This window comes from Entelurus aequoreus, linkage group LG03, assembly GCF_033978785.1.
Source record: "Entelurus aequoreus isolate RoL-2023_Sb linkage group LG03, RoL_Eaeq_v1.1, whole genome shotgun sequence".
In the NCBI taxonomy this organism is placed as follows: domain Eukaryota; kingdom Metazoa; phylum Chordata; class Actinopteri; order Syngnathiformes; family Syngnathidae; genus Entelurus; species Entelurus aequoreus.
Genome location: NC_084733.1, coordinates 54,863,196 through 54,886,065, shown reverse-complemented (window position 1 = coordinate 54,886,065; position 22,870 = coordinate 54,863,196). Strand labels below are relative to the sequence as shown.

Here is a 22,870-nt window from a genome sequence, read left to right as displayed (position 1 = left end):
CACGAGCAATCCTACTTTGTGTAGAAGCCCTGCCGGCATGGAAGGCACTGCTGTTGTCCAGACAGCGGTTGGTAGAAGCCAGTAGTGCATGGCAGACAGGCTCCAGGAACTAGACAGAGCCCAGGCTCGGTGCAGCATGCACAGAGCAGTGTGCCTTAGGATGTGGATAAGCAGGGTTCAGCCTCCACTCTTTAGTAGTACATTATGACACATGTACAGAAACAGTATAAACTTACTATTGTCGTACTGTGATCCGGGTGCACAGGGCTCACAGTTGGAAGTGTTTAATGCAGAGCAGCTGGAGGTGGTGGTGCTGACAGGAGCGGGAGTTGGCGTCACAGCAGTGCCGTTCTCCACCAGGGTGCTGGCAAGGGCCGCAGGAGTGGGTGTGGTCTGACTCAGCACCATGCCTACAACATAAATATGGTGTGACTGTGACTACATAACTATTTGTTTGGTCTAACATGGACGGGGAAGTCAATGATTCATTTGACCAAAAGGTGACTTCTGTGAAAGAGAATTTAATCTTACGTAGTGTTTTAGACATGCTATTACAATAGAACAGTGACAACCAAGCCAAATATTATTTCATCTGCCAGGCCCGACAGCAAGATGTATTTGTTTAATCATTCAGCACAGTTGGCACAGGTGTGCAAGGTAAGTGTTTCTCATGCATGTGTGGGAAGTTGGGTAAGGGTTGAGGCAATGTTAATTTTGTTGACTAATAATTAGTGATGTTACTTGGAAAATGCAGTAAACTAAGATACTATTTACTCTGGATGAAATGTAGCTAAAATACAGGAGAAGTCATTCCCAGAGGATTGTAGCAAGCTACACGGACCCCCATTTGAAAATATACACCAGGGACCCCCATAAGAGAAGATTTACAGATATTATAGCAGTGATTATCATCCCCCCTTTTAATTGCAAGGACCCCTGGTTTGACATGCATTAAGCTACAAACCCTCGTTTAATGGCATTCCTATCAAATGGGCCCACATGCATAATATCAACGTTAATGTAACAGATTATACAAATGGAACCAAATGGACCCAATAAGGGTCCATTACTATTAACTATCTGTCATTTAGCTGGGGAAACCCTAAAACTCCCTCTGGGAGTCACCACATATATTATATATTTATTTTAGTTTGCCTTTTCTTTGGCCCACCCTTATAATCTTTTTTTTTTTTTGCTTACAGTAAATAAAAACAGCAGCTTTCTAGATCTTGACAAAAAAGTACAATGTGTTGTTTGGGAACGGATGACAATGTTTATGTGCAGTAAAACTTTTCATGAACTTTTAACCTTCACCTTAATGTGTCCTCTTAAATTTGTGTTACATGTCGAGAGCAGTTTGGATGTTGGTTGGTTTACAGAGTAAATAATTAAAAATGAAGGTTGTTTTCGCTAAACACATAAATGTGTACAGTAGACACATTATTGTGGGTTTCCTGGACATGGTCTTCATCACTAAAGGAAAAATCTGCACAGAAAATCCCTCTGCCATCTTCAAGTAGGTTTCTTTCTTTTTGAGTTGTCAGCTTGAAGCTTCTCTCTGTCTCTGACTCCCTCGTCATCATGTGGCAAGTGCATGTGTCAGTCTGTCATGATTTTGCTTCCTGGTTTTGATGATCCGCCTTATCTTGCCTGGGATTGGCCAGTCCCTAATGTTTTGCATTAACCTTAGCCAATCGTGACTCATCATTCGTAAAACAACCAATTATGTATTTTGTCATACGTACACCAACCAATCATCATGGATTATCTCCATATTTGGCGTTGCAGTCCATTTTCCTTCTTTGTACCTTTGATGTCAGCTCCTCGGTACAGGGGTCTAAAAATAGCAAAGATACAGGAATCGCTACGCTACCGCCACACTACTGCGAAATGTAGTTAAGCTACGTAGCGTCGCTACTTGTAGCGAGCTACTGCCCATCACTGCTAATCATTTTAATTATTATTATTTTAATTATTGTCAACAAGCCTGCTCAGTGGTCTAGTGGTTAGAGTGTCCGCCCCGAGATTGGTAGGTCGTGAGTTCAAACCCCGGCCGAGTCATACCAAAGACTATAAAATTGGGACCCATTACCACCTTGCTTGACACTCAGCATCAAGGGTTGGAATTGGGGGTTAAATCACCCAAATGATTCCTGAGCGCGGCCCCTGCTGCTGCTTACTGCTCCCCTCACCTCCCAGGGGGGGGGGGGACAAGGGTATGGGTCAAATGCAGAGTGTAATTTCACCACACCTAGTGTGTGTGTGTGTGACCATCAGTGGTATTTTCCTTGACTAAAACGAGACGATAATCATAATCAAAATAAATGCACGTTGACTAAGACAATGACGAATTTAACTGACATTTTAGTCAACGAATAAAAGCAAAACAAAAATGTTGACATTGACATAAGTCTAATCAGTTAATTGGGAACAGTTTGGAATACTGTGTATCCAATCACAGCTCTTAAACAGCGCATGAGAAAGGGTCGGAAGTGAGTTACATAGGAGTTCCAATCAGATGCTTTTCTTTTTGATGATAAGAAAGTTGGAATTCTCACCAAAACTGTATGCATTTAATAGGTTCCACCTTGTAATATGCTTACACCGGTGAGAATGAGCAAAGGACTAAAGTCGACTAAATGTACTGTAATTTCAGTTGACTGAAATTACATTGTTAAATTTAGTCGATTAAAACAAAATCAATTTGGATGACTAAAATATGAGTAAAAATGAATAGCATTTTTCTGTGCCACACTGTTATGCTGGTGCTGAGGGTGCTCTCCGCCACATATTTGGATGCATGTAGCTCCCAGAGTTGTTAGTCAGTGGGAAGCAATATCAGCACTTTGCTACAATGCTTGTAAGTGATGAGGAAGAACCCTTTAAATTGGAGCATTTTGTGCAAATTTCGATAAAAAGGGATGCATTTATGTTACAATTAAACTGTTACTGCCTGCCCCAGATTGCAAGTGGTGAGAGTCCCAAAGTTTCTAAACTTCCCCCCCAAAAAAGTAATGTATTATGTTATCAACATTATCATATTTGAACCAGTTGCTAACAAAAAAGGAACAAACAAAAGGCAACAATGTTTATCACATTCAGTTTTTCTTTCTGCCGTTTGAAACATTTTCCCTTTCCCTTTAATAAAAAAAAAGTGTAAAGTAAAGGCACAAGCGGTAGAAAATTGATGGATGGATGGATGTAAAGTAAAGTTTAATCGCCTTATAATATATATATATATAATATAATATAATCCCCTCAATTCCCCCCAAAAAGGGATTAACTGGCTGGAATATAAAGACAATATAACACACATCCATAAATGTGGATACATATGCAAAAGTGCAATATATTTATCTGTACAATAATCTATTTATTTATATCTGCACCTTATTGCTCTTTTATCCTGCACTACAGCGAGCTAATTCAACTAAATGCTGTTCTTATCTGTACTGTAAAGTTCAAATTTGAATGACAGTAAAAGGAAGTCTAAGTCTAAGTCTAATATCTACCTTGAAGCAGAAAGTAGCTCACTAACACTTGGAGGGACAAATTAAATATATCATTTTTCACTTTTGTTACATGGATTTATTGTTGTTTTTGCAGTTGGAAAGGTGATGAAACCGTTTACGTGGCCCTAAGTCTAGAAAAAAAAAATGTTTACACTTTTGTTAGTCATTAATTTTTTAGTTTGGCTGTTTAACCTGTGGTATGGTCCAATTCATAGAATGTTTTATGAATCACGGCGTACTAGCTAGTAGCCAACATACAGAGGGACACAAACAAAACATATTTTTCACTTTCATTTTCTCTTTTTGCTATTTGAAAGTGCAATTAATGCCTTGAATAAGAAAAGGTAACGTCCGACTCCCATTATCCTCTGTGAACCAGGAAGTGGCTTGCTAACACATATAGGAACAAACACAAATATGGCTTTTAAAAATGTGTTTTGCACTTTTGTTCGTGTTTTTTGCTGTATGAGTGAAAATGAAACATTTTCTTGCCCCAGAATAAAAAAAATGGTAATATCCTAATCTTCCGTTAACCACCATAGATCCGGACGGACAATTGAACACAACTATGACGTTCAACAATGTTATTCACTTCTGCAGTGATTCTCAAACTGTGGTACGGTACACAGGCTCCATCTAACAGTACGCCAAAGAATGACTTGAATAAAGTAGTGTTTTATTGTCCTATATTCTAACACAGTGTTACTGTTCAAACTGTGTGTAATGTTACAGTGGCCAACATATTAAATATACATGTTAAATAAAACATCTTCCTTGTTTTAATGAATACTTAGGCATACTATGCTACTGTATTCTAATGTTGGGCATTATGGTGGTACTTGAAGAGCCAGGTTTTTTATGAGGTGTTAGAAGGATATTTTGGATTTTTTCACTGTTTGAAAGGCAATGAAAGTGTTACCCTTTCCCTTTAAGTGATTATACTAACCGGGTTTGTTTGACATTATTTTCAAAAATACAAAAGTACAACATTACTATGATTTAAGAGACGACAAAAGACGGTACGGTAAAGTATTATTTTCATTTAATTGTGGCATGCGCACAATAACACTGACATTCTATAAGCTACAATACAATGCTGTGGCTAATTTAAAGGCCTACTGAAATGAGATTTTCTTATTTAAACGGGGATAGCAGATCCATTCTATGTGTCAAACTTGATCATTTCGCGATATTGCCATATTTTTGCTGAAAGGATTTAGTAGAGAACATTGACGATAAAGTTTGCAACTTTTGGTCGCTGATAAAAAAAGCCTTGCCTGTACCGGAAGTAGCGTGACGTCACAGGTTAAAGAGCTCCTCACATCTGCACATTGTTTACACCAGCAGCGAGAGCGATTCGGACCGAGAAAGCGACGATTACCTTATTAATTTGAGCGAGGATGAAAGATTCGTGGATGAGGAAAGTGAGAGTGAAGGATTAGAGTGCAGTGCAGGACGCCAGGATGTATCTTTTTTCGCTCTGACCGTAACTTAGGTACAAGCTAGGGCTCATTGGATTCCACATTTTTCCTTTTTCTATTGTGGATCACGGATTTGTATTTTAAACCACCTCGGATACTATATCCTCTTGAAAATGAGAGTCGAGAACGCGAAATGGACATTCACAGTGACTTTTATCTCCACGACAATACATCGGCGAAGCACTTTAGCTACGGAGCTAACGTGATAGCATCGTGCTTAAATGCAGATAGAAACAAAAAAAATAAACCCCTGACTGGAAGGATAGACAGAAAATCAACAATACTATTAAACCATGGACATGTAAATACACGGTTAATGCTTTCCAGGCTGGTGAAGCTTAACAATGCTGTTGCTAACGACGCCATTGAAGCTAACTTAGCAACGGGACCTCACAGAGCTATGCTAAAAACATTAGCTATCCACCTACGCCAGCCCTCATCTGCTCATCAACACCCGTGCTCACCTGCGTTCCAGCGATCGACGGAGCGACGAAGGACTTCACCCGATCATAGATGCGGTCGGCGGCCCGGAGACGGAGGAAGTCAAGGTGAGGTCGGCGGCTAGCGCATCTGCTATCCATCTCAAAGTCCTCCTGGTTGTGTTGCTGTAGTCCGCCGCTAATTCACCGATCCCACCTACAACTTTCTTCTTTGCAGTCTTCATTGTTCATTAAACAAATTGCAAAAGATTCACCAACACAGATGTCCAGAATACTGTGGAATTTTGAGATGAAAACAGAGCTTTTTGTATTGGATTCAATGGGGTCCGAATACTTCCGTTTCAACGATTGACGTCACGCGCATACGTCATCATACATAGGTGTTTTCAACCGGAAGTTTTGCCGGAAATTTAAAATTGCACTTTATAACGAATTGGCATGTGTTGCAATGCTAAGATTTCATCATTGATATATAAACTATCAGACTGCGTGGTCGGTAGTAGTGGGTTTCAGTAGGCCTTTAGGCATACTATTCTACTGTATTCTAATGTTGGGCATTATGGTGGTACTTGAAGAACCAGGTTTTTTCTGAGGTGTTAGAAGGATATTTTGGATTTTTTCGCTGTTTGAAAGGCAATGAAAGTGTTACCCTTTCCCTTTAAGTGATTATACTAACCGGGTTTGTTTGACATTATTTTCAAAAATACAAAAGTACAACATTACTATGATTTAAGGGACGACAAAAGATGGTAGGGTAAAGTATTATTTTCATTTAATTGTGGCATGCGCACGATAACACTGACATTCCATAAGCTACAATACAATGCTGTGGCTAATTTAAGATTTTGTCTGGGTTCACGAGCTTCACATTCTGACAATAAATTTAGCCTTGTCACATCAGACCAATGAACCAGTCACGGTGGACCAATGAAAGTGTTCACATTAAATCAAATGCACTCACACTGTTACAGTATTCAGTCAGCCATTTAACGTGTTATGGACTTACCCTCCTCAAGACACGACAAAATGCACAAAACACAATCCCAAAGCCGAAAACTAAGACTTTGCCATCGAAAAACGAAAAAGAGCCGCTGCATGTGACAGGAGGCCACCACAACTCGGGCCCTGAAAGGCCATACCACCACGTGCCAATGAAGAAGGTGTAAGCCCAAAGAGAGAGGGCCAAAGAGAGAAAACGGACGATGCAACCCTTAGTCCCCTCAACTGCGGCACCGAAGAAGATGTCACTCTCCGGTAGGCTGTGTAGTGCATACTGTGTTACAGGCACTGTCTTGTGTTGGACTTGTTAATACCTGTGTAAATGTGTGTACACCTGCAGCTAACAGACGTGTGCGGCCAGAATACAGTCATTCCTCGTTTATCGCTGTTAATTGGTTCCAGACATGACCGTGATGTATACATTTCTGCACAGGAGAATTCATTAATTACAAATCAAATATTTTCATAGTTAGAGCAAAAAAACTGTTTATGACTGTTTAGATACATTCTTCAACTTTATGAGAGCCCTCTAGACATGGAATAACACCCTGAGTCACCTTTACACTCTTAATCTGATATAGTAATGCTACCCATGGCCGAGCCAATCAGTGGCCACGGTACTGATTGGTTTGGTCACCCCTATTGGCTAATACTAGTGTAGTATTGATATTTTTAGTTTATTTAGCTATTTATATCTTGTAAATGCTTCCTTGTAGGCTACATAACATGTTATGTTGGTTCTTTGTTCCAAATTTTGCATAGATTATAATTTACAGACCATCTTCAAACCGCTTTCTGACCGTCTCTTCAGGATGCTCCGCTTTGTAGGTGGTCTTATTTACGTGCCTCCACTTCGACTGTGTCTTCTCCCTGTCAGCCATGTTGTTGTTTTTAGCACGTCCATATGGAGTATATTGACAGATATAAGTTAGAACTATACGCTATTTTTTATTAGAAATGGAGAGAAATGTACAGGCCAGTCTGCCCCCACAAGAGGATAGAGAAAAAGAAGCTTATTGACTACAGACTAGTCACACAAAGCGCTTCACGTAAATCTCTACAATACATTAGAGATATCCACTGGCGTCACACTTGGAAAAAACGTCACAAATTGGGCAAATTCCAAACGGCTCTTTGATGAAGTATGAAGGAAGGCAAGATTGTTTTATCGATCTCCCTGCCGTGCCTCTATGGTTTGATTTCACATTTTCAGGACATTAACAGATCCCAAATACACAAAAACATGTACCAATAGGTAAGAAAAGTTTGTTTTGCATAATAGGTTCCTTTTAAAAAATATATCCCCAACAAATCTGGGATGTGGTGAAGCCACAATATTTGAAGCGCAATGTGGTGAGGGACAAAATAACATTTGCGTTTGTGGCTTATAAACAGGTGCGCTTTATAGCCTGGAAATTTCTGTATTGTTTATGAAGTTTATTTTTAACTGTGTCTAAAAAAAAATAGCGGTGTTCCAAGATATATATTTAAATATTTCGAAAGATACATTTGGATCATTTTGTAGAGGATGGTGTATGGAGGGTTTCATTTGCAATTAAAAGGGAACGCCTCCACACACCAAAAGAAAATAGGTTATAAATGTGACAGTGGAACAACATTTATGCAATGTTTACACCAGAGTATATCTAATATGTATTGTTTACACAACAGGGAAGTGTGTTACATGTACATTTAAATCATCATAGGTCCCTTTTAGGGTCTGACATGTTTCAGGCCATAGCTTAGGGCTGGGCGATATGGCCTTTTGTTAATATCTCGATATTTTTAGGCCATGTCACGATACGCGATATATATCTCGATATTTTGCCTTAGCCTTGAATGAACACTTGATGCATATAATCACAGCAGTATGATGATTCTATGTGTCTACATTAAAACATTCTTCTTCATACTTCATTAATATATGCTCATTTTAAACTTTCATGCAGAGAGGGAAATCACAACTAAGTCAATTTACCAAAACTGTATTTATTAAACAGTTATTAAGCAGTGGCACAAACATATTCATGTAATTTCAAAACAGAAAGTGCAAGATTGTCAGAGACATTTTAAAACAAGCTATTGGTGCACTTTTGTGCATGACGTCACTAAGATGACATATCAAAACAACACTAAATTAAAGTGCACTTTTTGTACAGAACTCCACTACAACATTTTAAAACAAATAAAGTGCACTTTTGTGCATGATGTCACACAATATATTTCAAATACTGTAAAATAAAAATGAGCTGCATAATAGGAAATCAAATAGTGTATGTCCTTCGCTATGTGGTAGGTTACTGTGGACGTTATCTCCTTCTGTTGTTGACTATTTTTTTCATACGGTGTTGATGTGGAAATGGAAGACGCCAGGCTGAATTGGGTCAGTACTGGTTGCTTGGGCATTTTGTTGGGTGTGGCACCGGCCGGAGAAGTTGAAATGCAGAGTTTCAAGCACTCCTTATTCTCTAGCGGGTGACTTTTCAAATGAAGCTACAAATTAGTAGTGGTGCTACTTTTTGTAGCAACGCTTTTGCCGCATACTTGACATATTACGGTTGTCTGTTCAACATCTTCCCGCTTGAAGCCAAACCACCGCCGGACGATGGACACTGTGCTGTTTTTCTTGAGAATTATTTTTTCTTCCTCCATTTGTTACCAGATTCGCACCTTCTCTCTCTCGTATTACCACTCGCACCGCTCCGCTAGCACGACCTGCCACAGTTAACGTTACCATGCCGCTACCTCTCTGCTCCGCGAGGGCGTATGACGTTGCACGCGCGACAATATGTGATGTATGCAAGAAGGTGCGCTTGTTTTATCTCTTTGTGAGAAGGAGAGACAAGAAAGAGTGAGAAAAGCCTGTAATGTAATGCCCGCAGCTAAAAGCAACTGCGTGAGAACGTATACTCGAATACTCACGATGTAGTCAGTTTCTATATCGCAGAGACAAACCCGCGATATATCGAGTATATTTGATATATCGCCCAGCCCTACCATAGCTCTAGCTACTTTATTACAATGTTGATATTTTTCAATAGAATGAAACCTCTTCAATATAGGGTTAGTGTTAGGGTGAGGCCAGCAGGTAAATAAGTAAACCGCAATGATGTTAGTTTCTCGTTGGATGTTGGATATTCTCCTCTGTAGTTCAAGCGGCAGTTCATCCCGGACTACTCTCTCATGGTGCGGAAGCTTGCAAAAACTGCCGCGCTTATTATACTTAGGGACCGTCAATAAACTACTATTGTGTTGAAAAGAGTTTGTTAAAATGTATATATTTTAATGTTTTTTTTCAAATCTAAGTTTATTTGGGTTTAATTAAAAATTCTAACAGAAAAATCATGGCTTTTTTCAATATAGTCTAGGTCGTGTTACCTATAGAAAGTGAATTCCACTTGATATTAGTAGTGCTAGCTTTGTAGTAGCATGCACACCCTTTTATTTTTGAATTTGAGTATATTAGGGTTTTATATACAATTTTAATATTACAAATCCTGGCTTTTTTTCCCAATAGCTTCTAAATCATGTGACCTTGGAACTTCATTTCACTTGATATTAGTAGTGCTAGCTATGCAATATCATCAACGCCGTTTTTGTTTTAAATTTGACTTTTACAAGATTTTATATTATTTTTTAAATATTAACAAGTAATGGCTTTTTTTTTTTAAACAGCTTCTGGTCATGTGATCTAGAAACTTAGTTTCCACTTGATTTTAGTACGGTACTGCTATCCTTTGTATGATGCACATCTTTTTTAAATAATTTTTTTGTATTAGTTATTAAGTTATGTTGTTTTTTTCAATAGCTTCTTTGTCATGTGACTTATAGAAACCTAATTCCACTTGACATAAGTACTGTTAGCCTTGCAGTATCATGCACACCTGTCTTCAATTTAGAGTACAATAGCATTTTCTAATGTTAAAAATTGTGGCTTTTTAAAAAATAACTTCTAAGTCATGAGACCAAGAAATTTATTTCCACTTCATACAAGCAGAGCTTGTGTTGTAGTATCATGCACACCTTTTTTATTTTCAAATTTGAGTTTCAAAACAATTTATATCCAAAGGGACAAGCGGTAGAAAATGGATGGATGGATGTTTTTTCCCCAATTCATTCTAGGCTATTTGACTTAGAACTTTAATTTCACTTGATAGCAGCGCTTGTAGTATAAACTTTTTTTATTTAAAAAAAATGTTTAATAGTATTTCATATGAATTTTCAATATCCATCCATCCATCCATTTTCTACCGCTTGTCCCTTTTTGGGTCGCGGGGGGTCGCTGGAGCCTATCTTAGCTACAATCGGGCGGAAGGCGGGGTACACCCTGGACAAGTCGCCACCTCATCACAGAATTTTCAATATTACATAAAAAAACTAATTTAAAAAAGAACATTTATGCACGATACTAAAAGGCTAGTACTACTACTCCATCCATCCATTTCTACCGCTTGCCCCTTTTTGGGGTCGCGGTGCGCTAACCACCCTCTCCACCGTGCTGCCCAGCACTACTGATCCATCCATCCATTTTCTACCGCTTGTCCCTTTCGGGGTCGCGAGGGTTGCTGGAGCCTATCCCAGCTGCCTTCGGGCGGAAGGCGGGGCGGGGTACACCCTGGATAAATCGCCACCTAATCGCAAGGCAGCACTACTGATAAGTGGAAATCAGTTTGTATAAGTCACATGACTCAGAAGCTATTGAAAGAGAACATGATTTTTAATACTAACAATGTATATCAAATCTAATGAAATTCAAATTTGAAAAAAGAATATAGGAGACACATATCTTCAACACAATAGGAAGTATAAACGACCTTGAGAGAGCAGTAGTGCAAACATCCAACGTAGAACCAACTTAAAGAAGTAAATGAGTAAGACAAGAGGGCACATTGTGTGAGTAATCACATTAGCCATGTGCTTGGGAGCTATGAGTAGGAGCCATCTTCCTCAAGAAAAGGACTTATTCAGAAGGAGGGGGTCATGTGATTTTAATCCGAGGCTGCATTTCTGCCAAATGAAAGACATGTTCATAACCACAAATGCGACATTCCTGCATGGAATAACGAGTTTGAGGCACAAATAAGTAATGCGGAAAAGCAACACGTGTATTAATTCCCGCTATAATGACAAAAATGTATATAGTGTCTAAAATCCGATCTGAATTGTAATACAATAATTGAAGTATTCCTAAGTATTGTATGGTAGGAATAATGACTCACCAAAGAGGCAAAGGGCAGAGACGACGAGCAGAGGAGCCATCCTCCTTTAATGGTCCTCAACTCTTCTCCTGACTAACTTCATCTACAGCATCTCTTACTTGACAAATCACAGACAAACTTTTGTTTTTTTTCCTAAAAAAAAGAGAGAGGACGACGTCAGTGAAGCGGTGGGCGGTACCTCTGCGTCATGTGACAAATTTCACATCATGTGATTTCGAAAACCAGTCAAATGCAGCTTGTTTTTTCACAAGGCCTCTGCTTAAGTGCAGCAAAACAAATCGATTGTCAATGCTGCAACATGACTGTTACACGTTTTACTCTTAAACAAGCTTCAAGACAAACAGAATAATCCAAGGAAAACTTTTCTTTCTTAACTACACAAAAACATGCATGGTTTATTTTGCGCTGGAATGAGTCATTATGAAACACATGGCATATATCAGCAATACTACATACACCGTTTTATGAAGCAGTACTACCATCCATCCATTTGCTACTGCTTGTCCCTTTCGGGGTTGCGGGGGGTGCTGGATCCTATCCCAGCTGCATTCGGGTGGAAGGCGGGGTACACCCTGGACAAGTCGCCACCTCATCACAGGGCCAACACAGATAGACAGACAACATTCACACACGGGACCATTTAGTGTCGCCAATCACCTATCCCCAGGTGCATGTCTTTGGAGGTGGGAGGAAGCCGGAGTACAGTTTTACATAATACGTTTTAAAACAGAGGAGTCCAAACCTTTTCTAGCTAGTGCCACATACAGAAAAATGTAAGTATGCAGGGCCACTTTGCTACATCTTTTACATGAAAGATATACAATGTACTGTAGGTCAACATATGCTAATATCTGAATGAAACATCCACATCTTAGCTTTGTGATGTATAGATCAGTGGTTCTCAAACCTTTTTCACTAAGTACCACCTCAGAAAACACTTGGCTCTCCAAGTACCACCATTATGACCAACATCAAAATACAGTGGCATACTAGGCCTAAGTATTCATTAAAAACAAAGCAGAGGTTTTTTTTTAAAGTATATTTCATATTTTTGGCCACTGTAACATTACACAGTTTGAAGAGTAACACTGTTTTTGAATATATTGTCTAAATGTCTTCTGTGCGTTGTTTGGCTGGGAGGCTGAAAAAGGGTGGACGTAAACGGTGAATGTAGAGAACATTCGGTTCCCATGCATGTTGATTGATAGAAATGTCGGAGTTAGACGGTTCTGTTTGTGTCTTGTTTACATTGGTGTCGACTAGTCTACAGTAGTCAAATTTTTAACGACTTCCATTGAAGGCTGATAAACCTTTGATAATGGCTCGAGTCATGTCTTTACAATATTTAATTCTGACGTACCAGATGGAGCTTGTGTACCAGTAACAGTTTGAGAAACACTGTTATAGGTAAAAAAGCAAATTATTCATATTCTCCTGATTTCATTCACCTTCATAAATTGTATGCATCTGTAAAGCACTTTGGATTGCCTCGCGTACACATTGTGCTCTAGAACAAAATCGTCTTGCCTAATCTAACCCCCTTGAGGTATTACATTTCTTGTGCTCTATACTAATATTATGCCACCAAATGAAATGTTTTTGAAGACTCACAAACTTATCATTTATTGCAAGAAATGTGTACACATGTTCATCATAAGGGAACGCACGGAACTCATCAAAGAACAGTGAGACGCACAGGTCGTCGGCCATTTTGGTTTTCATGTCCCATTTTTGGGGGTGGGGGGGCTTGTGACAGTAAAATGTTTTCGTAGTTTTTTGTGTTAAGTTCAATCAATCAAGCCCTTAATTACAAATATCTCAAAGGGCTGCACAAGCCACAACAACATACTCAGCTCAGATCCCACATCAGGGCAAGAAAAAACTAAACTCAATGGGAACAAGAAACCTTGGAAGGGACCGCAGATGTGGGGACTCCTCACCCCCTTGGCTGACCAGTACAATAGATGCCGAGTGGGTACGGTTAATACTGTGAGAGTCCAGTCCTTAGTGGGGCCAGCAGGAGATCATATTGCATGTAGACAAGTCGGGGCGCAGAGACGTCACCGACTGATGCATAAGGTGTGGTCCATCCTGGGTCCCGACTTCATGTGAAAGTCCAGTCCATTGGGAGACCAGCAGGGGAGAAAGAGTGGTCCATCCTGGGTCCCGACTTTGAACAGCTAGCACGTCATCTGTGGTCACCTGATAACCTCTCCAAGCAGGAGAGGGGGCCAGAGCAGAAAAGAGACAGCAGATCAACTGGTCTAAAAAGGGGTCTATTTAAAGGCTAAAATATACAAATTAGTTTTAAAATGGGTGTTGTATATCAGAGAAGGGAAGGAGGCGACAACCAGGGCAGGACTGCGGTTTTCAACCTTTGATGAATACGTGGCGTGTGTATGCTACTCAAAGTGAATGAGTGTTGACTATGTGTAATATTAATAATGTAAATGTTACCATGAGTTGTTGTCAGCAAATGTTGGTTGTATCTTTCGTCGTTATCCAAAGGGGCAAGGCGAAGAGGCAGTTCATGGACAGGCAAGAGGTCGTGGGCAAGAGCAGGGCAGCGTGGTCTGGTTCCGAGCAGGGAGGTCGTGGATCGGGGAGAGCAGTCAGGAATCCGGATGGGTATCGAGTGACAAGGCACGATCACGGAGGACAGGGGAGTCACTGTGGAAATACAAAAGGGCATGAACCAGGAGGAAAACACGGAGAGATAGAGCAACCACAAGGACGAGGAAATCACTGGGAAAAGGGAATGCCAGACGTGATGCTTACTGGAAGGTTAGCGACGTTCTGGCAAAGGTTCCTCGGGTCCGCTGGTCTTTATGCCGCTCCCCCTCATCAAGTCCAGGTGCGTTGATCATTGATTGCTTGCAGGCTTGTTGCTGTGTGGGCGTGTTGTGCTCAGCACGAGCAGAGGCGTGTCTGAGCATGCTGCCAGCAGAGGGGTTAGCAGAGGTGCCTGCAGCTCCAGCTGCAGAGGAAACGTGGGTTTGACTCCGCGTCATGACAATGGGACTTAAATGCTTCTACTGAGGTAGCATCTCTGTTACCGGGAGGGCATTCCATAGTACTGGAGCCCGAATAGAAAACGCTCTAAAGCCCGCAGACTTTTTTGGGGCTCTGGGAATCACTAATAAGCCGGAGTTCTTTGAACGTAGATTTCTGTCCAGGACATATGGTACAATACAATCAGCAAGATATGATGGAACTAGACCGTTTAGTATTTTATACGTAAGTAGTAAAACCTTAAAGTCACATCTTAAGTGCACAGGAAGCCAGTGCAGGTGAGCCAGTATAGGCGTAATATGATCAAACTTTCTTGTTCCTGTCAAAAGTCTAACAGCTGCATTTTGTGCCAACTGTAATCTTTAATGCTCGACATAGGGAGACACGAAATTAATATGTTACAATAATCAAGACGAGACGTAAGAAACCCATGAATAATCTCAGCATCAGTGGTGGAAAAATCGGACAAAGTCGCTTGGTGTAATTGTTTGGTTGTCAAATGTCTAGCAGGAACGATAATCAGCATTTCCGTTTTCTTAGCGTTAGGATGCAAAAAGTTGCTGGACATCGAATGTTTAATTTGTTTTTAAATTCTAATCCTCAACGTGTTTGTCCTTAGAATGTGCTCTGGGCTAATAAAAACTGAGGTGCGAGGCAAAAATTGCCTCTGGACCACACTTTGGACACCCCTGTTCTAAAACATAGCTTAATAAGCACTGTCAAATGTCCACAAAACTGTTGGTAATGGCCCCTTCTTTTATTAAATTATATCATATGAGGTTTATAGGTTTAGAAAAATCCAGGATTGGTGTTACAAAATGCTACACTGTATTTTACAGCCAAACTATAAATCCCTTAGCAGTCTGATGCATTTTCCCAGGCTTTGCTGCCAAGCCTTCATGCACTCCTGCAGGAATTCTTCTGGGATCCACTTCGTGGCCATCTTGTCATTGTCCATGTCTTGATGAGCTTGAGAAAGAGGAAAACAATGCCACGATCCTACAATGCCAGGTTGGGTGATGATGGTAAAAGGTGCTGTCCTTCCCAACGGTTCATAGTTTGCTAATTAGCCATGACGCATTAGCAAAATATGAGTAAAAACATGTGAAACACATTTGTGTTGTTCTTTTAGAGGGGGAGGGGCCAACAGCATAACTCTCTGCTTGTTGAAAAGAACAACTAGCAGTGGTCAACTTTCATGCCCAAAAAATCTTCACTAGATTCAGTGCTAGTCGCTTTATAAAAAAAAAAAAACAGTACCGGTATCTAAACCAGTATCTCGAGAGCGCTAAACGGGCTTAATATAGTGACACGGTCACCTATACCACCAGCGCCACCCTCATATTCTCTGGCAGACCAAGTACGTTATAATGCGGTTATGAACAAAAGTGAACAGGTCGCACGTGACGAGCCATCATAAATAAATCCATCATAAATAAATGCATTAATGGGTAACACTGATGAAATATCTCCATCAAACATGCTGCTTAAGCACTTATTCAGTAGTGCAGTTTTACACTGCAACCACAATAACAAACTTATTGATAAGTATATATCTCTGCACCACTGAGTAATATTATCTTTGGGAGTCTTTCCCCCCGATGTACTGCTCTAAACGCTTCTCCAAGTCCTCCCAATTCATTTTCTGCATTCCATCCTGTCAAAACAAGATAACAATATTTACTATGACCGTGACAATGTTAACACTAGCACAGACAACAAGTCATTCATTGTGGATTTTATATTTACTTCGTTGTGGGTCTCAACTGTGTGTGATGCTGCCTGCTTTGGGGATTTATTAACGTTGCTTTCACTTTGCTTTAGTTTCTGGCACTCTTTCTTCACCTCTTCAAGTTTCTTCTGCAAGGCCAAGACCTTCTTGTCCTGAGTAGCGACCCTCTGCAATCGGAGCTTGGCTTGTTTCTCTCCCTCTTTCCTGCAACATAACACAACTCTAACTGACACATGTATTCTTGCTTCAAAATTTAGAGTTTGTAATTTTGCTGACCTGATGGCAGCAGCCTTCGCCATAGCCCTACTCTGGAGGATGACGGTGTCCATGTTTTCCGACAGCTGCGTCTTCTTTCGCTGCTTCTCTTCCTGGATGTACTGTCGCTTGGCCTGCTTTTCGTACATCTTTGCTTCCTTTGTGAGAAACAGACGCTCCTTAAGCTCGACATGGGACATCTCTGACAGCAGCTCATGGCCTGCAATCTAACACAAAAGGCAAACAATGACAAATTGTAAACTTTTATCTTACATCCTTTGCAATCTCTCACTCACCTCCGTATCATCAAATGTGTTGTTTCGATGGGTAGGAAGACATTCCATGGTGTGGACTTCATTTATAAATTCCAACCTCTTGATGTGCGCTGCCTTGGCTTCTTCTTGTGCTTGACGAACGAGCTCTTGATTGTGCTCGGCGAATTCTTTTACTATGGAATAGAATGGTTCGGTTATAAGGAGAAATCAGGAACAAATAGTACATAAAAAATACTTTTCTTACCAGCACTTTGCTTGAATTTATTCACCCTCTCTTTAGCTTTTGTGGAGTTATTGTAACTTTCTATCACTTTGTGCACCAGGTCTTTCTTCTCTTTTACTTCCTCCAGCTTTTTCTGTGCATTTTTCTGACAGCGTTTGGAGGCCTGCAAGAAAGCCCATATCAAAAACCCAACATTCACGTTTTAGTCCATCGTCCTGTGCAGTGTCAAAAAGGTGCTGGAGCCTATCCCAGATGACACAAAGTTAGAGACGGGGCACTTTGTGGGCATTATTTCCTGTCAACCACTTGTCAATACCCACAATGGAACATGCCTCTCAAGATAAATAAAAAAATCAGTAATTTGCTGGGATGTCACTTTCGTTTCGGTCGCATGGGTCAAATGCAGAGGACAAATTTCACCACATCTAGTGTGTGTGTGACAATCATTGGTATCTTTAATCTTTAATCTTTAATATTTTGTGGCTTAAAGTTTTGGTGCTGCTTTAAATTAACATGTTGTGTCGTATGCTGTCGAAAGTTTTTGTGTTGTAATTAATGATATTGTCTTGTGGCGTTTGCATTTATGACCTTTCAGCCACTGTAGCTATCCGCCATTTGTTTTGATGACATCACAGACAGCCAAAATAGATTTAACGTTTAGCGTCCTTACTATTAAAAGTGCTAAACTACATATAAAGTTTGCCCTTCTTAAGTCCAATGTTTTCCTTTTTCTAGTATTGATAGAATTGATCAATTGCTTTTTCAAAAGATCTTGGATCGATACCTATCTTCCATAAGGCAAACTTGCCAAGCACAGATCAATATACTTGAAATTTAGGAATATAAATCGATCTATTGATATTGTTTAATGTGGCCAGCGGACACTCATTTTGCATCCCAAAACAGTTTATTGACTCCGTACAGCGGTCACCGATAAATAAATTGCCATACCGGCCCTTGAAATTTCATTTCTTAAACTGGATTTGCGGTGGCCGCAACGGGTATTCCAACGGAGGGGTCGCAAGTAGCTATACCATGCAGCCGCGCCGGCACTTGGCAAGTCTCATCGAAACTCTGCTAAGCTTTGCGCAGTTGAAAGTCTGGCATGAATGGGAACATCATCCCATTCACTTGAGCAATAATGAGCAGGCTCAAATATAATAGCTTGCAAAACTGTATTTTACAAACAGTTTACTGCAATTCCTGATACATGCATAACGTAAATGTATACATCATTTTTTAAAGGTCAACATGTATGGAAATTAAAATGGTGGCCAACCTGCGTATAGTGGCCACCTGTCTCTAGCGGCCACTTTATTTTTTTCCCTTGAGTAGTCGCTATAGACAGGTTTGACTGTACATACACAAATAGATAGTCCAGCTCCCGGCCAAACTCTTTTAACCCAATGTGACCCCAGAGTCAAAACGTTTTGGGACCCCTGGTCTATACATGTCTGCCATCTAATGTCTTGGAATTGCAACTGCATGCAAAATCTACTATATACACATGCTAAAACACTTTTAGTTGGTGTTCCTTCTTGTTGACAGCTAGTGTTTGCACCTACCTCGATTTTTTTGAGCTGAGCAGCCTTCTTGTTTCGTTCTACAGTTTGTGTGCGGGCCAAAGTGGCCTCCCAATGGCTGAGATTAGCATCGGCATGGTTTAGATCAATCCTGGCCCACCTCTCGTGAAATTCTCTCTCACGCATTTCTCTCTGCCTCTGAAGCAAGACTGAGGGCTCATGTGCTCCCTGCACCAGACTCTCTATTCTAGATACATGGGAAAAGAAAGGGCTGTTATGCTCATTTTATATTTAAAAACATATTTGTAACATGATATAAGAAACGGTAAGTAATCCTAAATGAAAGGTTCGAAATTGCTGACTGATAGAGAGTGTGCACCTCTGCAGCGCTTCCTCCATATGGCGGTCATACAGAGCCCGCCGTCTCAGCATAGCTGCAGTGTTGACTTTGATAGGACTGACGTTCTAACAAAAAACAGAAACATGTGCGGTGAGTTAATATTGTACTGAATTCTTATCCACTAACCTAGTCTAATTGTTCATAGAATAAGGCATTCTCACCTTAATAGGAGGAGGTTTAACGTAATGAATGGAGTCAAACTTAAGCCTTGACTCCAACTCTTCACTTATCTGGTACAGCACTCTCTGCAATACACAGGTACTTGGTAAATGATCAGTAATGCAAACATAGTTTTATGTAATAGAGTAACTTTGTTTGTATTGTAATACACTAAACTACACAGTGGCACAATGAGACTCACAGCTGTTAGATACATAAAACAATAAAGGGGATTTAGCCAAGTGCCGATAAATAACTGTTTTAAAATATGTATACAAGCTTGCAGAATTAAGAAGTGTTGTGGCAAGCTGTACAAAGAAACAAATCGCATTATTTATTGAGGCTGTCAAAAATCAGTGATTTTTCACAAAAAATTATCGCATTAATCATGTAGTTTCAGATTAATCACATAATTTATTTTGAGTGAACATGCTCCTTTACTTTAACCACAAAAGTTTATCTGAAAGGCGGAGCAGGTTATTGTACGGTCAGTGATCAGGTCAATGCATACATCAGTGCAAAGAGGAGTAAGAAGACTGCTTCAAAATACACTCAGACAGAATTTTAGATTAAACTGTTACCAGGTTTTGAAAAAATAAATGACGTACAATCAGTAAAATATTTGAAAAATGTTTGTTTATGACATTCTTTGTCTCAAAAAATGGGAGTCTTTTTTAGGTTAATCTAAATTATGTACACTAGTAATTTACTGTCATTAATTAGGATTCACCCCCCCCCCCCCCCCCCCATCGTCCTCATTTACATTTGTTAAAGGATTTGAATTTGTCTGACACTGTATGGGCCAGTATTGCACTAACAATGAATATTGACACTATTACAACATAACATCAATATGATTGTAATAATACATACATTCTAATAAACAAAAATGGTTCATGTTACCATTCACCTTGAATGGTATTAGAATCCTAGTCCCCTTGTTCAGAGACTAAGCTTCATTAGCCACTGACCTTTCAATAATTAGCAGTTTTTATGTAAAACTGGTATGGTGTTATTATTTGGGTGATATTTGGCAGGACTAATGAAAAGCTTTGGCGTGACCACAATACAAAGGTGTAGAAAGTCACAATTTAAAACAGTTTCCATACATATAGCACCTTCAATTTAATGAGTGAAATGTAATATTTGTCTACAATTTGCACAGCTTTAGTACCTACCTGTGTGCGCTCAGACTTTGTCAGATTTGTACACCGGAACTGTGTCATATTGTTCTTGCGCAGTAACTCCTTCAAAGAAAAACAATATACTATGTCAACACAGTGGCCAGAAAATCAAATAATTCAAACGACATTATAAAGCTGAATTATGACAAACTTAACTTTTTACTCTTTAACATATTATTCATACCTCAGTCATTTGATGGTTCCTTTGCTTGATCACTTCTAACAGCTGAATCTCTTTTGGAGTGTTGTAAGTGCTCTTTGGTATCTTTAAAAACAATAGCAGTACATAAGTTTATGTAACTTGAAATTCATTTGATCGTACAAATATTTATTAGATGAAGCTGACTGGTTTGTATTTTTCCACGATAGGGCTGGGCGTAGATTTAGGTGGAAATAGCGGTTTGGGCTTAACAAACGAGAACGCCTCAAACTTAGTGGTTTTGCATGGAGTTTTATGTGGCTGGATCCCTTCAGATTCTTTTGCAGCAAGCTTCTCCATGAGGGCCTCAATCTCATTGCGCTTTCTAAAAGACAAAGAAGAGAAAGCGTTCTTTGTCTAGAGCAGGGGTAGGGAACCTTGGCTCTCGAGCCAGATGTGGCTCTTTTGATGACTGCATCTGGCTATCAGATAAATCTTAGCTGACATTGCTTAACACGATAAGTAATGAATAATTCCGCTGGTAATCACAGAGTTAAAAAATAACGTTCAAAATATAAAACATTCTCATGCATTTTAATCCATCCATCCATTTTCTACCGCACCTGTTCAAGAAGTCGCAATAATGGTAAGAAGTATTTTGTTTATTATTGGTTAGCATCAGAATAGCAATGTTATTAAAAAGAATAAGAAACTTATTATACTCTAAAATTGTTGGTCTTACTTAAAAATGCATGCATTTAGTTGTCTTCAGTGTTATAAAATATTATATGACTCTCACGGGAATACATTTTAAAATATTTGGCTTTCATGGCTCTCTCAGCCAAAAAGGTTCCCGACCCCTGGTCTAGAGAATATTGCTTCAAAACAGTCTTCATTGACTTCTTACCTTAACAGAGGAGCAATCCAGTGGTCCTTCACATATGCAATATCATAGATGCAATTCCATTCATCTTGTATCCAAGTGGTGAGGTTTGTAAAGAAGAAGCCCAGGAACTACAAACAAGAACATATGTGTAGAGTATATATACCTGTGGTGGGCTTTCTCTGATAACCTAAACACTGTAAGAAGCACTGACTTTTACACTTACAATTGTGGTACCGGTATTTATTTAATACTATACACTGCATCATAACACCTTGTCTTGTCAATGCAACAATCATCTTACATTGTGCATTTTCCTAATGTCCAGAGATTTCACAATGTTACTGAATTCCTGAAGTCCAAGGTCCTCAAAGTAGAATATGGTGAGGTAACATATCACTAAAAAGCAACACAAACACGACAACTGTAAGTCATTTTCATTTAAAACCAAAACCAATGTTTTTTTTCCCAACTTACCAACAAAATGGCTGTAATAACATTTGGATATAAGTTTCCCCCCCTGGCCATAGAAAGGATTGACGACTACCTCCAGTAGCTTCTTGTACTCGGTGCATCCAGAGACAAGATCAAGAATGAACTTCCTATGCTGAGGTTCCATATTCTACCAAATGTATGCAGTAAAGGAGGTATCTTTATTTTAAAAATGTCATATAAGCATGGGTTATTCTTGCCACTGAAATGCATTGACAGCACATATTTTGACTTATATGTGATCATGCAAGGCACCGTTAAGACGTGTTTTGTATTTATATTCTCATACTTGCTTACCTGCAGATCCTTGACGGCATCTTCTATGAAGTCATCCAAACTCTGCTTCCCAGCATTGAACTTATCCAGCAGCTCAATGGCCTCATTCACAAGGTCTCCGTTGCTTTTTGCCATTTTAAATCAACACAATGACACCTTACTTGTGATAACTTTATCCAAAATAAGAATGGCAAGGAATGTCCAAATGTTTGCAGTACACACGTAACTTACTGTGACGTTTGCCCAAGGTGAGATCATATATAATCATTACGTTTCATACGACGTATTAATTATGGCGTATTCCGCAAATCACTTCGCTGCCTTCGAGTTCAATTGGAAATGCGTCGACTCGTTATTACATCTTACAATTAAATATTTTTTTTATTTTGAAGTACACAGTTATATCTTCCGTGTAAAAGTACGTTTTCATGTTTATGTTTTAGTTTAAATAAACGACCTCGAGTAGACCAGTTGACAACATTATGATAGCAGCACGATCATTAAACATTTGGACATAAATAGTTTGCGTGAATGTCGTCAACATATAGTCGCCTGCAAGAAAGACAGGAAACAGGCAGGTACGTCTTTGTCCTCTAAATCAGTGGTCCCCAAGTACCGGGCCGCGCAATAAATTAAATTTTATTTTTTATTTTTGTATTTTTTTAA

The 22,870-nt window shown here is 39.5% G+C and overlaps 2 protein-coding genes across 6 annotated transcripts in view; both read right to left on the bottom strand.

Moving 5' to 3' along the window:
* Positions 1-11,857, bottom strand: part of si:dkey-21a6.5 (multiple epidermal growth factor-like domains protein 9) — a 33,913-nt gene extending 22,056 nt beyond the window's left edge. The window contains exons 1-3 of the mRNA XM_062040578.1: positions 11,652-11,857; positions 237-410; positions 16-154 (exon numbers count right to left, since the gene is read on the bottom strand). Coding sequence (XP_061896562.1) covers positions 16-154; positions 237-410; positions 11,652-11,691 — 353 coding nt within the window. The 5' untranslated portion in view covers positions 11,692-11,857. The remainder of the gene's footprint in view (positions 1-15; positions 155-236; positions 411-11,651) is intronic.
* A 3,353-nt stretch (positions 11,858-15,210) lies between these two features.
* On the bottom strand, positions 15,211-22,488 carry LOC133646627 (cilia- and flagella-associated protein 99-like). 5 transcript variants are annotated; one of them, XM_062042203.1, is made up of 15 exons: positions 22,436-22,488; positions 22,226-22,328; positions 21,741-22,087; positions 21,461-21,567; positions 20,761-20,938; positions 20,599-20,679; positions 20,409-20,477; positions 19,233-19,316; positions 19,051-19,136; positions 18,714-18,918; positions 17,170-17,311; positions 16,947-17,098; positions 16,672-16,877; positions 16,413-16,599; positions 15,211-16,320 (listed from the first exon to the last, which is right to left on the bottom strand). In XM_062042203.1, the coding sequence occupies exons 3-15, from the start codon at positions 22,053-22,055 to the stop codon at positions 16,240-16,242; spliced, it is 1,893 nt and encodes a 630-aa protein (XP_061898187.1). In that variant the 5' UTR covers positions 22,056-22,087; positions 22,226-22,328; positions 22,436-22,488; the 3' UTR covers positions 15,211-16,239. The 5 variants fall into 5 exon arrangements, with proteins under 5 accessions (XP_061898187.1, XP_061898185.1, XP_061898184.1 ...); XM_062042201.1 differs by having other exon boundaries at positions 21,741-22,058; XM_062042200.1 differs by having other exon boundaries at positions 21,741-21,835; positions 21,914-22,058; positions 22,226-22,476.
* Positions 22,489-22,870: the final 382 nt, after the last annotated feature.

Bases quoted from the DNA above. Each gene is read 5' to 3' on its own strand.
- LOC133646627 (XM_062042199.1), bottom strand. From the start codon at position 22,339: ATGGCAAAAAGCAACGGAGACCTTGTGAATGAGGCCATTGAGCTGCTG. The intron at 20,478-20,598 runs GTATGAATAATA...TTTTCTTTGAAG, and splicing joins GGAACCATCAAATGACTGAG to GAGTTACTGCGCAAGAACAA. The intron at 16,321-16,412 runs GTAAATATAAAA...TTGTTTTGACAG, and splicing joins CAGTTGAGACCCACAACGAA to GATGGAATGCAGAAAATGAA.